This window comes from Capricornis sumatraensis, chromosome 1 (genome assembly GCF_032405125.1).
Source record: "Capricornis sumatraensis isolate serow.1 chromosome 1, serow.2, whole genome shotgun sequence".
Lineage (NCBI taxonomy): Eukaryota > Metazoa > Chordata > Mammalia > Artiodactyla > Bovidae > Capricornis > Capricornis sumatraensis.
This window is the reverse complement of record NC_091069.1, coordinates 145,004,963-145,021,650: the sequence shown is the minus strand read 5'-3', so window position 1 is coordinate 145,021,650 and position 16,688 is coordinate 145,004,963. Positions and strand designations below refer to the sequence as shown.

Here is a 16,688-nt window from a genome sequence, read left to right as displayed (position 1 = left end):
GTACACGTGTCTCTTTCAAGACTTGTTTCCTAGGTGAATATGCCCAGCAGTGGGATTGCTGGGTCATATGGCAGCTCGGAGGCGTGTGGGAGGGGGTTCAGGACGGGGGGGAAACATGTACACCTGTGGCTGATTCATGTCAATGAATGGCAAAACCATCACAATATTGTAATTAGCCTCCAATTAAAATAAATTAATTTTTAAAAAGGAAAAAAAAAAGAAAAGTAAAACTAAATTGCCATCAAGGAATCAATGTCTATAATCAAAGAATAAACAAGAATCTGCCTTAATTCCTAATTTAACTATAAAAAATTATTTTTCATCTCAATAAATTTTAAGTGCCAAACCCAAATGCAGTTAACTTAATTATTTCCCTTTGCTCATTATATGTCTGTTGTCTACTTCCCATCAACCACATTCAAATAAATATATATTAATACAGTTAGGAAAGAGAAGAGGATGCAATGATAAGATTGGCAACTATCAGCATCTCAAACAAGAATCTCACAATAAATACTAAAAATTAATTTAACTTTTTAATTAAAATTTTAAATTTACTATACCTACTTTCTTCTCCATAATGAAAACAGAGTTGATTATACTTTTTTTTAGCTACACAAGGTATACTTTGACTTAAAATTTACAGAAAAAAATAATGAAGATATTTAAAAACTTGTAAAGTTAGAATGCTTAATTTTCTGCTTTAAGAAGTTAAATTTATTGATTTACTTAAAATTAACTGATATATTAGAATAACAGTGGTCTTAAATTTAACTAATTCATTATAATTCTTTTCTAGGAGTTCTAATTTTAAAATATAGGAAAGCAAAGAAAAACAAAAACAACTAAAAACAACCTTCTTATTAGCCCATTTTCAACCTCTTTTTTAGTTGCTTTTAACTAATGTTCCCCCAGATGCTACCATTCTTTTCTCTTTATTCTACATACTTTCCCTCAGAAACAGGAAACTATCATTTCTTCAACTGCATTCATTCAGTAAACAAATATACAACATCTATTAGGGACAAAGCATTTCTATTCCGTGATGACAACTGAAAAACAAAACAAAAACTACCTACATACCCTTCCACCCACCTGAGTCCCCTTTCTCCAGAGTTCCAGAATCTTATTTGCACTGATTTATAGACATTTCCAAATAGTTAAGCCTACAGACACCTCCAAAGCAAGTTTCCTTTCTCCTCATGTATTGTCAGTATTAGAGATAGCACCAACCTTCTAGCCCCTTCAACCAAATAATATTCTGTTCCTATATTCTTTCATCCCATACATTCATTCTTCATATAGAACTTATGATTGTTTAAATATTCTCTCAACACATTTTTTATTCTCCATTCCCATTCCCAGTCTTCACTTCTCACTCTGACTACTGCAACAGCTTCTAACTGGGATCCTAACTTTAGTGTGGGCACAATCTAGTCTATGCTGCTGCTGCTGCTACTAAGTCACTTCAGTCATGTCCGATTCTGTGTGACCCCATAGATGGCAGCCCACCAGGCTCCGCCGTCCCTGGGATTCTCTAGGCCAAGAACACTGGAGTGGGTTGCCATTTCCTTCTCCAATACATGAAAGTGAAAAATAAAAGTGAAGTCACTCGGTCATGTCCGACTCTTTGCGACCCCATGGACTGCAGCCTACCAGGCTCCTCCATCCATGGGATTTTCCAGGCTAGAGTACTGGAGTGGGTTGCCATTGCCTTTTCCAATCTAGTCTATACATACATAGTGACAAAAATTACTTTCCTAAACAATAACTCTTGTAATACTATTTCTTGTAATACTATACTTGTAAAAATGTATATTGTCTCTTATAAAATTATAGCGAGTCTAGACATCTTAAATATATTTGTGAGGCCCTAAACAATCTGGCTATAAGCCATAAATTCTAGTTTCAATATCTCTCTATAACTTTTAAACTTCCTATTTCTTACCTGTTCCACCTACATGAACCTAACCTCTAGTCACAAGTAACTTCATACTATTTTCCAAATTAAGCAATGTGTTTTCCCACCTCTCCATCTTTGAACAGTTTATTTCTTCTGCTTATTAACTCTTCTCACACATGTACGCATGTATATATATTTATATACACATACATTAGCACTACCTAATTGTTTCTAACAATATAGTGAATATTTAAGCTGATAATATATTCTAACACAATTTCAAAATATAAATAAATAGGAACTCATCTATTACAGTCAACAAAAACATAATGATGTAAAGTTAGCACCAAAAAGACATGTGACTTCCCTGTTATTCTGAAGTTGAAGGACAAACCTTCTATCTTTAGAAATTTTAAAAAATCTTTTAATTTTCACTGCAAAGCAATCAAATCAGTCAATCCTAAAAGAAATCAGTTCTGAATATTCATTGGAAGGACTGATGCTAAAGTTGAAGATCCAATACTTTGGCCACCTCATGCGAAGAACTGACTCATTGGAAAAGACCCTGATGCTGAGAAAGACTGAAGGCAGGAGAAGGGGACGACAGAGGACGAGACGGTTGGATAGCATCACCAACCTGATAGACATGAGCTTGAGCAAGCTCCGCGAGTTAGCGATGGACGGCGAAGCCTGACGTGCTGCAGACCATGAGACAGCAAAGAGTCAGACATGACTGAGTGACTGAACTGAACTGAACTGAACTGAATGATTACGAAGAAATATTTCATTATTGATACAGTATTCAGAAAAAGAAAGCAACCAGCACATTTACATTTAAATACTTTTTGAATAAAATGTTTTATATAGTTTGATATAATCTCAAATTACATACAATGTTTTTCAAAAGATTAAACTTCTGAATTTTTCTTTTCTAGTAAATGGATCTTCTTAGGAAACCAAGTTCGAGATTAGGTAAACAGGGTTATCAAAAAGGAAATGAGATGTTCTTGATGAATTTTATTGAGCTACAATTCTATATGTATAAATCATCCTTTTGCATGTTAGAAATCAGAACTTCTGCCTGTTGTAAAGGGCAGTTCTATATTCCCCACTGTCCTTTTTCAAGTTTCCAGGTGGAGCTCTTATACCCTATACTGGCTGTACTATACCTTATGTTAATTTCATCCAAAAAAGTGTTTCCTTGATTCAATGAAGACTTTAGTAATTTTCTTTCTAGTAAGCTGAATTTCCCTGATGGCTCAGATGGTAAAGCATCTGCCTACAATGCGGGAGACGTGGGTTCAATCCCTGGGTCAGGAAGATCTCCTGGAGAAGGAAATAGCAACCCACTCCAGTATTCTTGCCTGGAAAATCCCACTGGATGGAGGAGCCTGGTAGGCTACAGTCCATGGGGTCACAAAGAGTCAGACACGACTGAGCGACTTCACTTTTACTAAGCTGAACTTTCTTTGGTTTACTGATTTGGTTTCTGATCTTACAAACTGCATTACTCTTTATTGTAATTTCAGCAGCTGAATATCATTAGAAGCAGAGAAAGAACAATTACATGGTAGTATCATCACTGGGGCCTCCCAGGTGGCGCCAGTGGTAAAGAACACTCCTGCCAATGCAGGAGACATAAGAGATGTGGGTTTAATCCCTGGGTTGGGAAGATTCCCCTGGAGAAGGAAATGGAAGTCCACTCCAGTATACTTGCCTGGAGAATTCCATGGACAGAGGAGCCTCACAGGCTACAGTCCACGGGGTCACGAAGAGTTGGACATGATTGAAGTGACTTAGCATGTATGCATCACTGAGTATACTGAGCATATATAGGACAATGAAGTTTTTAACACCATAATTGTACTGTCTCATATTTAAGCTGCTTAAAATCTTTCTCTTTTACAACTATTTACATTAATATATAATGGAGAAACACAAACTATGATGGTCTTTACCTCTGTTTTCTAAGATAAATGTTAAATCAAATTATATTAAGGCAAAGGACACTTAAGAATAAAAAATTTAAAAAATGAAAGTGAAGTTTAATGAAAAAGGATGGCTCCCCAAAGTAAAAGTTTATTGAAGTAATGAGGTAAAGAAAAATAAATGTGATGTGTATAAATATTTGAAAACTGATCCTTTTGCATTACCATTATGACGTGTTTCACCAAGAGGCTCAAGTTTTGGAAGTCTAGTGACTTTGGGGGTTCCCCAGCCAACTGAAGAAAAAGAAAGACATTTAAAAACACTGTTAAACAATATTTCTTTAGGTCTGTTAAGAGGATCCCTCTCTTGACAGCAATGTTTACAACTTTAATGTCAATTCATACATACTGAATGATATAGTACCAAATAACCATAAACCCATTTTAAATGGTTTCTGTTTTAAAATGTAATTTTTAGGTTGGTAATACTTGCTTTAAGTTTTTGTTTCCCTTTAGTAAAAAATATAAGCATCCTCACCACCATCATAAATAACCTTAGGTTACTAATCTAAATCCCAATAAAAGCTAAAAGAAATATACACTTATTAAATGGAATATCAGAAATGAGTCCTAAAATGGGGCTCAAAGGAAAATGTTACCATCTTACACCTTCTAGCAAGACTAACAGGAAACTACAAACACATACATTGTAAGGTATTTACCGAATATGTGAGGTACAATGCTTAGTGATGAAAAATTTCTCAAAATTACTATGCCCCAGTGTTTTATATACAGCATTTCATTTAATCTCCATAACATTAGTTAGAAGGTCAGGATGTATGTTGGAAATATAATGGAAACATTCAAACATCTTGGCTTCAAATGTTAATTTTCAGGATGAGAGATCCAATTTTTTAAAAGGTCATACTAACCATCCATTCATTACAATTACATTCCTTTTAGCAATCTGGGTACTGATATTCCAAACAGGACCTGAATCCATTATAGGAGGTATTTAAGTAAATATGTCTTATTAATTTTTACTATTTTTTTACTTTCATAAAGCATTTTTTTCTGAATTAAAAAAATCAATATTCATGATGATAAATTCTGAACTAAGAAGACGGAACAAAGAATTCTACGTTTCTCACAAATTCATAAGATTATGAATATGCTGAATAAAAACTGCAAAATTTTTTTTATTTTTCTTCACTGTTTAAGGCAGTATTTCTAAATTCAGTATCAATATCAATTTACTCACCAGGAGGAGGAGGTGGGGGTGGTGTTGGACTCTTAGGAACAGAATCATCTGTATTAACAGGTTCTACACGGTGGCTCCTTTTCATCCTTAGTTTCTTAGTTTTCTTTTTACTGTTATCTATAAGAATATAAACATGAAACTTTATGCCTTTTGGAAAAAGTTACTTCCATAATAAAAAAAAAGAACAGAATTAGAATACTGATATTATTATTACCATAGAAATATAACTTCAACTTAAAAATTACCAATAATGAAACTGTGAACTTGTCTTTTCTAAGAATAAATTTGTAAGTGCTTATTGAATCAATGATTAAAAATATGATGCAAGTAGCAAAAAGTTATATTTTAAGTTCTATGAGAAGTGATTCAGAATACAAAAAAAAAATCCATATTTCCAAAGGTAACATTTTTATTTCAAGTGTCATAATAAATAAATGGAAATATCTAATTACAGAGACTTCTACAAAGCTAGGGATGACCTGGGGGGGGAAGAGAGGTATCAGTTTATCTCAGTAGGATATACAGAATGATTCCAGCTCTAAGCCCAAAAATAATCCTTTGAAATGTGAAAAAAGACCCTAATCAAACTGAAGCACATTATCTACGAAAGTAATGCCCAAGATGTTCAATATAAATGTATGTAACCAAAACTCATATTAGATCTTACAGAATTGAATCTTAATCTTTCTAAAAATACTTACAAACTCTCGCTTAAGCATATATAGACATTTTAAGTTAATCTATGTTGTTAACATGTAAACTTTAACAACATAAACCAGGATAGTATAGTAGTTAAATAATCAAACAGCAGAGCCACTGAAATATTTTAATTGATAATCCCAAATCACTAAATTTATACATATAATACAGTTTCTAAAATGGAAATTATGTTACACAAGAAACAGCTAACATCTATGAAACCTATAAAGCAGTAAGAAATACAAGTATCTTTAGAAACTCATTATTTTTCTAAATAAATTAGAGTCACTTGAGAACATAAACAGAGACATCCTTTTACAATTAAAGCTATAAGCTTTACAGCTGGGAGAAAGGAGAGAGAGCTTCCAGAATCACATGGCACTTTAGCATGGGCAGTAAGTCAGGGTCATGGAGGAGCACAGGCTATGCAACAGAGGATCAAAAGCTGAGGGAAGTGTATACCAGCACAGCCACAGATGAGATGTGCGATCTCAAATTACTCAACCTTTCCAAGTCCCTGGTGTCCTACTCTACATAATGGGGAAAATATACCCCAGGACTGCTATGTGAAGTAACAATTTTGTGTTAAATAATATTTTCAAATCATCTACCAAAACATTTTGTTCTTTAACAATGTATTAATGTTATTAGAAAGAGTTCTTCCAATATATTTAGAGACCACTTTAAGTCTATATTTTGTTTTATTCTGTTAACAGAGTGATACAGGTACAAATGTGGATACCCTAACTTCCCAAATTACAAAAAGTATAACTTTCAAATCTATGTATTTTTATATAGCAAAACATCCATGTTAGGTACTCTGCATCTCAGGGACTGAGATCTTGTTTTCATAAACTCTTTGAAAGTGAAAGTGAAGTCACTCAGTTGTGTCCGACTCTTTGCGACCCCGTGGACTGTAGCCCACCAAGTTCCTCGGTCCGTGGGATTCTCCAGGCAAGAATACTGGAGTGGGTTGCCATTTCTTTCTCCAGGGGATCTTCCGCACCCAGGGATCAAACCCAGGTCCCCGGCATTGCAGGCAGACGCTTTACCTCTGAGCCACCAGGGCAGACAGACCCCATATTAAATTCTTTAATACTATACAAAAATTCTTATATACCATCCTTATAAATACATCATATACCTAGTTATTGTATCACCAACTAAGAATGGCAAGGAAGCAATGGTTACTGGGTATCTCTCATGTATCAGGCCCTGTGCTAGGAACATTGTAGAGTTACTTTTATTATAAGGAAACCTAAAAGCCTGATGCAAAAAAAAAAAAAAAAAAGATGAAAACTCCATTTTTGAGAGGAGAAAAACAAGGACTGAAGAACACCACATAACATAACATACATCTAGTAGATGAGAAAGTCTGGATGCTACCTCAGGTTGTATGAGTCCAAAGACAAACAAAGACACCAAAAGACATAAATTTCCTATTAAATCACATAACTAGTTTAAAAAAAGAAAAGTAACTATAAATTAAAGATTTCATATAATATTAAAATAAGAGGAAAATGGGTATTTGGTAATAAAATAGCTTTTAAATTATATTGTTTTAATTTATTTAATTGATGGATAATTGCTTTACAATATTGTGCTGGTTTCTGCCATAAAGCTTTCAAAATGTTCAATTATGTCTGCATCCCCTAAAAATCACAAGTAAATAATGAAAATGTTGCTGACTATAACTTTATGAAGATTAAGAAAAACAAAACAAACCCTCCAAAAATTTTAAACGTTGTAAATATACTCTAAGGATTTCTGGGGCTATGCAATATTCCTAATTATTGAAAGTGGAATTTTCAGCTGAAATTCTTTTCAGTTACAAAGGGCTAGGTTTTAAGACATCATGAATAAAAACATAAATTAGCAAACTAATGAACTAAAATTCATGAAAAAAAACATAATAAACATTGCATTTGGAGATGAAAAATCTTATGATACATTTCTTTGTGAAAATAACCATGATGAAAGAATATTTTTAAGTTTTATATAATGTTATTTGTCACATATAATACATAAAACTTAAAAATAAACACAATGACAATAAAAATAAATACTTTATATATTTTTAATAACTAGATTTATGACCTGATTCTGATGATCTCCAGTCTGTCTCATCTTCATTTTCCAACTGCTGTGTTAATGCTTCCTTATAATTTTCTACTACTCCGAACTCACTGTTTTTTTGGCTGCTGTCACTGATCTGGCTCTGCGTCTCTATTTGCTCATGCTCCATTTTATGTTTCAGGGGGCAGCCATCACTGTCTTCTGTATTTTGCCTCTTTTTCTCTCTTTCAAGTTTTTTTTCATTCTGACAAAAATGAAATGTATCATTCTTAATATAATGGTCATATCTAAGATAGCTTAAGGGAGAAATCAAATAATTCATGAGCATTATGTAACTTCAGGGCACTGTGATATTTCCATTAAAAATTATTTGAATGTATCATTAAAACATGCTAATTGCCAAACACTGAGAAAACAGAGATAGTATAAAGAAAGAACACTTATATTACTAGTAATTCCACAGTCTAGAGATGATCACTATTTGATGTACAAATCACTGAGAGGTGCTTTTCTTTGCCTATCCCACACATAACGACATACACGTCCACAAACATACACATCCACAAACATACACAAATGTGACTGTGTCTCTCTATATACATATTTATGTATATTTTTGGAGAAGGAAATGGCAACCCACTCCAGTGTTCTTGCCAGGAAAATCCCATGGATCGAGCAGCCTGGAGGGCTGTAGTTCATGGGGTCACAGAGTCGGAGACGACTGAGCAACTAAGCACAAGCACATGTATATTTTTAAACAGAAAAGAGTCAAAGATTTAAGAATACATACTTCTTTCTCTGCCAATCAATTTATGAAGCGCTTACAATATTGCATGGCATATACATAGTAGTGTTAGCTATGAAAGTATTATATTATGCTACGGTTTAGTCGTATGCTACGGTTTAGTCACATCTGATTCTTGCGACCCCATGGACTGTAGCCCACCAGGCCCCACTGTCCATGGGATTTCTCAGGCAAGAATACTGTGGTGGGTTGCCATTTCCTTCTCCAGGGAATCTTCCTGACCCAGGGATGGAACCAACATGTACTGCATTGCAGGTGATCTACTGCATTGCAGGCAGATTCTTCACCACTGAGCCGCCAGGGATTCCCTATATTATAATGTATATGTAAGCTACTACTACTTTCATCAATTACACTACTGTTTTGAATAATTCTATCATAACTTATTTTACCAACTCCCTCTCAATGGACGAAGACGTGATTTTCAAGTTTTCATTATTACAAGAAATACAATTATTGAATTAGTTCTCCAGAATAAATTCCTAACAGTCATGCTGCTGGATCAATGGGTAAAGCACATTTTAAAGTGTGACTAATGTCAAATTACACCACTGGAAAAGGATTGAAAGAGTGACATTTTCCCACATCTTCCCTTGTTTTGATTGCACAGTGCACCAAATAGGATCTTACTTCCTCAACAAGGATCGAACCTGCATCCCCTATACTGGAAGTGTGCAGTCTTAACCACTGGACTGCCAGGGAAGCCGCCCACCCCACATCTTTTTCAGTGCTTTTTTAATCATCGTGCTCAGTTATTCAGCTGTGTCCGACTCTTCGGACTACAGCCTGCCAGGCTCCTCTGTCCATGGGATTTTTCAGGCAGGAATACTGGAGTGGGTTGCCATTTTCCCCTCCAGGTTTTAATCATTATCAATCTTTTATATCTCCACCAAACTAATAAATACTTTCTTACCTCAGTGTTGATTTATTATTTTTATTACTACTGAAGATAAGTTATAAAATATCCTCATTGCCATTTAAATTTTTTCTATAAGGAACTACCCATTATAACCCAGTGACCTTTTTTCTATCATATACTAATTATTTACCCAGTAATTTTTGAAGGATTCTTTTTTTTCTTTTTTTTTGGTCCCATGTTTCTCAAATATTTTTCATTACCATTAGTTTGGTTTGGTTTTTTGTCCTTAACTTTGTAGAAAATCTCTTTAAAAACTGAATATAATAAGATCTACTTTATTTTTCCCATTTTATGATTTTTCACTCTGTGATTTGTGGCCTCATTGTCCTGCTTTGAAAGTTTCTCCTCCTCCAAGTTTACAAATGTCTAACTGTATTATACCCAAGTGTTTTTAAGGCTTCTTTTTTCTATGTTTAAATCTTTTAAAACTTAATTTAGTATACAGTGTTCAATAAGTTTGCTTTTTTTCCAAATGACTCTTCAGTTGTTTCAATATCTTTTTTTCTCCCAGATTTGAAATGCTACCTTGCTCTTATACTAAATGTTTATATATAACTCTGTTACTATTGTTTCATTGTGTATTCTGGAACCAACATCTCACCATTTTCATTATCTATGATAAAAATCAAAGGAAAAAAATGTCAGGTAACATTTTAAAGGAGAAGTTTTGGGGGGAAGAAAACTTGCTTGATAAAAAGGATAATTTATTTCCATTTATTTCATTTCTTAAGTAACTTAAAACTAAATGTCTCATATTGGCAACTATTTTGCAAATAAAGCAACCAAAAACTATACAATCATCTTCTTACCTGTGGAGCTGCCTCCCTCCTCAGCAGCAGCCCCAAGGAAGAAATATCATCCACCTTTCCAGATGAATACCTGTGTGGAAGGAGGCAGTGATAGGGGAAGAGGGATGGAGAACATACAGGTGGGGCATGCGAGCCACCTGCCACATTAAGCTCTGAGTGAATGGAGAGGTGGCTCAGGAAGCTCTGCCACTGAGGAAGCATAGCTGCTGGGAGTGATTAAAGCAGGACCAATGCAAACTCTGAACATCAGTAGAAAATGAAAACAAAGACACAGATACACAGACAGACAGATATAGAAACACACACACATACACACACACACATACTCTCTCTCACCCTTAATTTATGATTAAGATCTACAAATTAATTTTAAACTTCTGACATTTAAAATTAAAATAAGTGATATTCAGATATAAAAGAACATATCATAGTTTCAAACATTAGGTATCCTGGGAAAATAGCTAGAAAGTCATTTACATACTCTAATGTTTCATAAACATCTAAATATTACTATAAAAAGACAGTAATAGCAATATACAGGGATAAAGACAATGTAAATAAGAGTAAACACGACTATCATAGGATATGTGACAAAATATATTTATCAGAACAATAAGATAGTTGTACATCCTATCTTCGTTTTCGTTCTCAGTGAATTCTGCAGCCATCCTTCCTTTTTATACTAGATCAGAAGGGCAGACTGAAGAGGAAGAAAAAGCAGCAAACCTTTAACCTGTCTCCCCCTTTTAACTTCTTTTACAAATAATTAACCCTGGTAAAATACTTCTATCTCCCTGCCTCCTTTCCCTACTCCTCACCTCCTTTCTGAACTTCCAACTTTATAACGTATAAAAATTAATTCACCACTATCCATACCTCAATGATTACAGATGCTATTGGCTGGAAAGGATTAACAATAACTGGTTCTGGGTCCAACTCAGCCATACCACTGGTTCCATGGAGTTCAGCCCGTTCTTGCTCTCTTTGTTCTCTATATTTTGAAGGAAAGAATTTGGAATTCCTTATTAGAAAATGATAAACCATGTTTAAGAACACTTGCAATAGGTTTATGGCTATTAAATTCAGTATTTAAACATACGGATATGGCTTTGAATTACTGGTTTTCAGATATCCTTATGCAGGTAACAGGCCTCTATCTCCATGTAAAGACTGATCGTTTGAATTTTAAAAGAAAGAAATGCTGACAAAAATGACATTCTCTATGACTGACTTCTTAATGTCTGCAGTACAGATTATTTTTCTATGTAATAAAGATTTATATTTATCAATTTATTAATTACCCTCCCAAACCAATGCTATCCTCTTCTCTAATGGTAACTAGATATGTTCTACTGTTAAACCTCTTAAGAGCTGTGTACAGTTATATATCATAGATGAACCAGATAACAATTATTGCTTTGGATAAGTAGAAAAGGCTATAAAAATAAGTTGCCCTTTGTCACTCAAATCAAAGTAAATATTTCTATATTAGTTACTACAGAGAATTTTATTACCTGTGACTTAAAATTAATGTTGCCCCAGAGCTAAAGGTAATATATGATTAAAAGAAGCAGCTATAGACAGAAACATGACTATTTTAGGTCTGCAACTAGACTGTAAGTATAGTAGAACAATGTCAATGTTTATTACTATGGCATTTATTAATTAAGTTCTATGATGGGAAGATATATTCTCTCATCCTAAACCTAGAAAGCCAAGATTTAGTGATCTGCAATTTACTAATTCTGTGACCTTGGTCATTTATCTGCATACTTGAGTCCATAAATGTGGACAAAATACCTATTTCATAGAGCTATTCCAGGTAAATTAATGCATGTGAAAGCTCTCTGTATATAAACATACTTACAGCACACTTATTCATTATTAATGTTATTCATTTATTAGTAAGTAATTTCAGGTATCTGGTTTTAACATACTATTTTCAGATACCAATAACAGCTGCTTTACTTTTTTTTCAAAATTAGCTAAACCTATAAAAATCTAAAAACCTATTAAATTGTATTTAACAATCAAAAGTTCTTTTTTAACACTCTCATCTAAATTTAATTATGGATTCTGTTAAACAGGAGAGGATTCAGACCACAAGTGGCATGGCTAAGAGAAAGGAGGAAAGGGGAGAGGGGTACCAGAAAAGCCAGCCATAACATGATCTGGAATATCATTACGGAAAAAGGTAAAGGTAAAACCAAAAAAAAAAAAATCTAAATTTCTTTTATTCAATCTTTTTTTTCTTTTTGCTTGTTTTCTAAGTGGAGGAAAAGCAACGAAACTTTTAGAAAACTATGGCCATATATTTTGTTTTCATAAATACATAGAAGGTATATTTACATAAATGGTTGGGTGTACTTAGCTTTATATAATGAAAATATACACTAGAATAGAAAATCAAAGATTCTCACAGGAACTAAAACCTCTTGTTGGTTCAAGAGAGACCTATGTCACTGATCTACTCATGTTATTGAGCACTTAAGGATAGAAAAGTTATCTCTCCAAGAGATAAGTCCTGACTCTGAATTAAATGAAAGATACCAGTAATCAGAGGATTTCCTTGACAGTGTGAAGGAGCACCTCACAAAGGCATCACCAAGGACAGTTAGTGGGTTCTTGCCTACCAGGCTGCAACTGTTAAAGCACACAGAGGCCAATATTACTTAGGTAGATGGAAGACAACTTTGGATGCCACAAGGGCTCACTTGGAAATCTTTTTGTTTCTTCCCTCCCCTGACATGTAACAATCAAATGAAGAAAGAAAATCTTGGGATTACGAACTAAATTCAACATCTAATCAAATCTGAGAAGCCAATTCGATCTCTCTGTCAGGAAGATCCCCTGGAAAAGGGCATGGCAACCCACTCCAGTATTCTTACCTGGAGAATCCCATAGACAGAGGAGCCTGACAGGCTATGGGCCATGGGATCGCACATAGTTGGACACAACTGAAGCAACTTAGCATACATGCATGTAGTCAAATCTGAGTATTATTTTACTCCAGCATAAATATTATTGTAACTGATTCTGTGGTAGAATTTATGTAAACTTTTTTTAATTTAGAGTTTGCTAAACATTTTTAAAATTTCCATTTAGGTAACACATTTAAAAAATAGTTTTAAAAACATGTTTTTAAAACCTGAGATAGTGCAATTCATTCTCCTTTCAGACAAAAACTAGTGTTGAAGATCAGATTTTGCTTCAGCTGGTTCATCCACTAACAGCTTACCTTCTATTTTTACTAGAAGGTAAGATATGAGGAGTATCTCAGTCTATAACACATCCTTTCCTATGGGAGATTGTCCTGTGCATCACAGAATGTTTAGCAGCATCCCTGGCCTCCACCCTCTAGATGCCAATTGCACGCCACCTCCCAGCCATGACAAGCAAAAATGTTCCTAGACATTGCCAAATGTCTTCTGAGGAGCAAAACCACCCTGTGGATTGAGAACCACTGCACTAAAGGTTGTCATAAGAAATTAAGAAATAAAAATTGTAAAACGGTGAGAGATAAATACCTCAGCAATAAATATAACTACTATACCACCATTAGGAAAATTAGAACTGTATCAACCAAACCTACTAAGTCTACAGAAATAAAAAAAATTTACCAAGAAAAACCTGAATAGGCAAACTAAAAAACTATTCATAAAAGTGAGGTGTTTCTGGCTTTTCATACACACTGTGCTATATAATTAATCTACTCACCTTTCTTCTCGTAATTTCCGTACGCGTTCAGCCCTTTCTCGCTTCTCTTGCTCCTCAAGAGCACGTTGTTCTGTTGTGTCTTTTTGGATGCGTTCATTTAAGGCATCAAAGTCTCTTGCAATGATATGTAGCAGCCAATAAAGGCCCTTTTTAATGGACTTGTCAATTTTCTTTCCATATCCCAAGACTGCTGAACAAGGTTCCTTAAAAATAGAAGTTAATTTGACTTAAAGATTAAAACTAGAAGTTCTCTATAAATATTTATTCATAAACCATTAGTATAAGTACTAGAGAACCAAAATCAATTAACTCGTTAAATAATGACATAAAGCACCTGCTTCTTTCACTTATAAAATACATCTTTGCATTTGTACTACATTAGTATGTACATATGAGCTGAAATATTTTATGGATTATACCTGTAAGCTTCAAGAGTGATTATGACTCAAGCAGTTGGCAGTTCATTATAAATTTTCCTAAGTATAAATTGTCTAATTATACTTCCACCATTTTACAATATTTATAGAATAACATGTTTGTATAGCTTACATATTTGTCAGCAATGTTTAAACAAAATCAAATCTAAAGACTTTGAAATGATGGAAGATATTTTAAAGAAGTCAGTAACAACTAAAAAGAAAACAAATATCACTGTATTAAGTAATTTCAAATGAACAGTGAGATCATGTATTTCCTGGGTAAAATATTTAAAAAAGAAACACTAATAAATTATTTTGTTAGCTGCCTACCCTCTAATTGCTTATCACCTTTACAAAAACTAAGTTATACTGAATATAATTTATAGGGCAAAAGAAGCCTCAAAACTTACTATCTGACACAAGCACTTGTGCTCATTGACCAGCTTTTCCAGAGAAAGACACTCAATCACATCAGCTTCTCCTAGAGCCCCTTCCTTATCCTGTTTATTTGCCAACCTAGAAAGACATAAGTGAAGTGGATTTACAGCAAATATACAATCAGACAGCTGCTTAAAAACATTCTCACCAAGTTCCTACTCCAAAGTTTTAACCCTGCTGATTACAGAACATGCTGGTTTTACAGAGCAATGTACTATCTTTTATTCCATCATTTTTCCTTTATTAAGTTCGTAAACATTTTTTTTAAGATTTGGCCTACAAAAGGGAAATCAAGTAAACAGAAATGTCAAGAAAACAAGCTACAGGTCAACAGGCCAACAACAAAGTACAAACAGAAAAAGAAGTGGACTAGTTTCCACAGCACTCAGCGATCAGTTACACCTTTCACCTTAGAGCCTTATCTTCTTAAAATACGCTGCATCGTGATGCAAAGGCCCTTATCCCAAGTCTTTTTTCTTCTTTAAAATACAAACTGCATCATGTTTCACATACCTAAATATTCATTCAAAGCTTGTATTATTTGAGCTAACCTGTATTTCCAGGGTGTGGATGTGTTCACATAAAAGTGCAATTTACTGGAGAAATGAGGTCACTTTTATCTTATTTATTTAGCACAGCACTGGACATAGAAAACGTTATACTCAATTAGGAACAAGCAAAAAAAACAAAACAAGTTCTAAAAAGAGTTAGGAATTACCACAAAATATTGTTTTCCTGGAAGCCTGCCATGCTGCAGTCCATGGGGTCACAAACAGCTGGGTACAACTGAGCGACTGAACAACAACAACTATTTTCCAATCAGATGGCAGAGGTCAAAAGGTAATAAAACACTGTCTTGGAAAGGGTTTGGTAGTATTTCAGGAAAATATATATATCATAAATATGTAGAATAATCAATCTAATGAACCCTATCCCCTATCTTTAAAAATTTATACCATTTTTGCTCATCTATATTATCTTCCATGTTCCCATCAGTCATATCACTTCACCTCAAAATTTAAAATGTTCTAATTCTATTAGAATTTTCTATTCTAATACCACTGTCACACTTAAGCTCTGAAAAAAAAATTAATATTCTTCAATATCTTTAAGTGTAATGTCCAAATTCAGACCCAATTTATTCTTTTAAGTGTTTTTGAATCAGTATCACCCCCAATGACAACACTGCCTACTCCTACAACATCACTATCAATACCTCTGAAAAGACTGAATAAAAATGGCAGTATCGTCAATTTTGCTTATAATATCTAACTATAAAAACAAGTCAGGGAGGGTACAGTGGAAGGATGAATGAACTTTCATTAGTTTTTTATTAATAATATAAACATGTACATGGAAAAAATGGTATTTTAAAGATCACAATTTGGGCACCTTGGCTATTCACTGTAGTGATTGGTTAACAGTTATTTATATGTGTTTCTATACCTTCCCTTTCTTCCTCAGAAGTTAGCATACTATATATACTCCTGTGAATCACTATGCATTTTTTTTTCAAACAGTAAATCCTAAAATTACTCTGAAGCAGTATAAAGAAATCATCTTTATTACTATATTCTTTACTAATAAAATGTTCATTATATGCATGTTTCATCATTTACTCAGCCACTAAAGAACTACATGCAATGTTTATGGGTAGTTCTCAATGTTTTGCTTTTACAAAAAGGGTTGTGAGGAATAAGTGTGTGAAGGTATT

General features: G+C 33.9%; 1 protein-coding gene across 1 annotated transcript in view; it reads right to left on the bottom strand.

Annotated features, from left to right (window-relative positions):
- ARL13B (ARF like GTPase 13B) overlaps nucleotides 1-16,688 on the bottom strand; it is a 77,085-nt gene that overhangs the window by 5,325 nt on the left and 55,072 nt on the right. The window contains exons 4-9 of the mRNA XM_068976626.1: nucleotides 14,947-15,052; nucleotides 14,118-14,320; nucleotides 11,277-11,391; nucleotides 7,889-8,111; nucleotides 5,093-5,209; nucleotides 4,057-4,125 (exon numbers count right to left, since the gene is read on the bottom strand). Of these exons, the coding sequence (XP_068832727.1) occupies nucleotides 4,057-4,125; nucleotides 5,093-5,209; nucleotides 7,889-8,111; nucleotides 11,277-11,391; nucleotides 14,118-14,320; nucleotides 14,947-15,052 (833 nt within the window). The remainder of the gene's footprint in view (nucleotides 1-4,056; nucleotides 4,126-5,092; nucleotides 5,210-7,888; nucleotides 8,112-11,276; nucleotides 11,392-14,117; nucleotides 14,321-14,946; nucleotides 15,053-16,688) is intronic.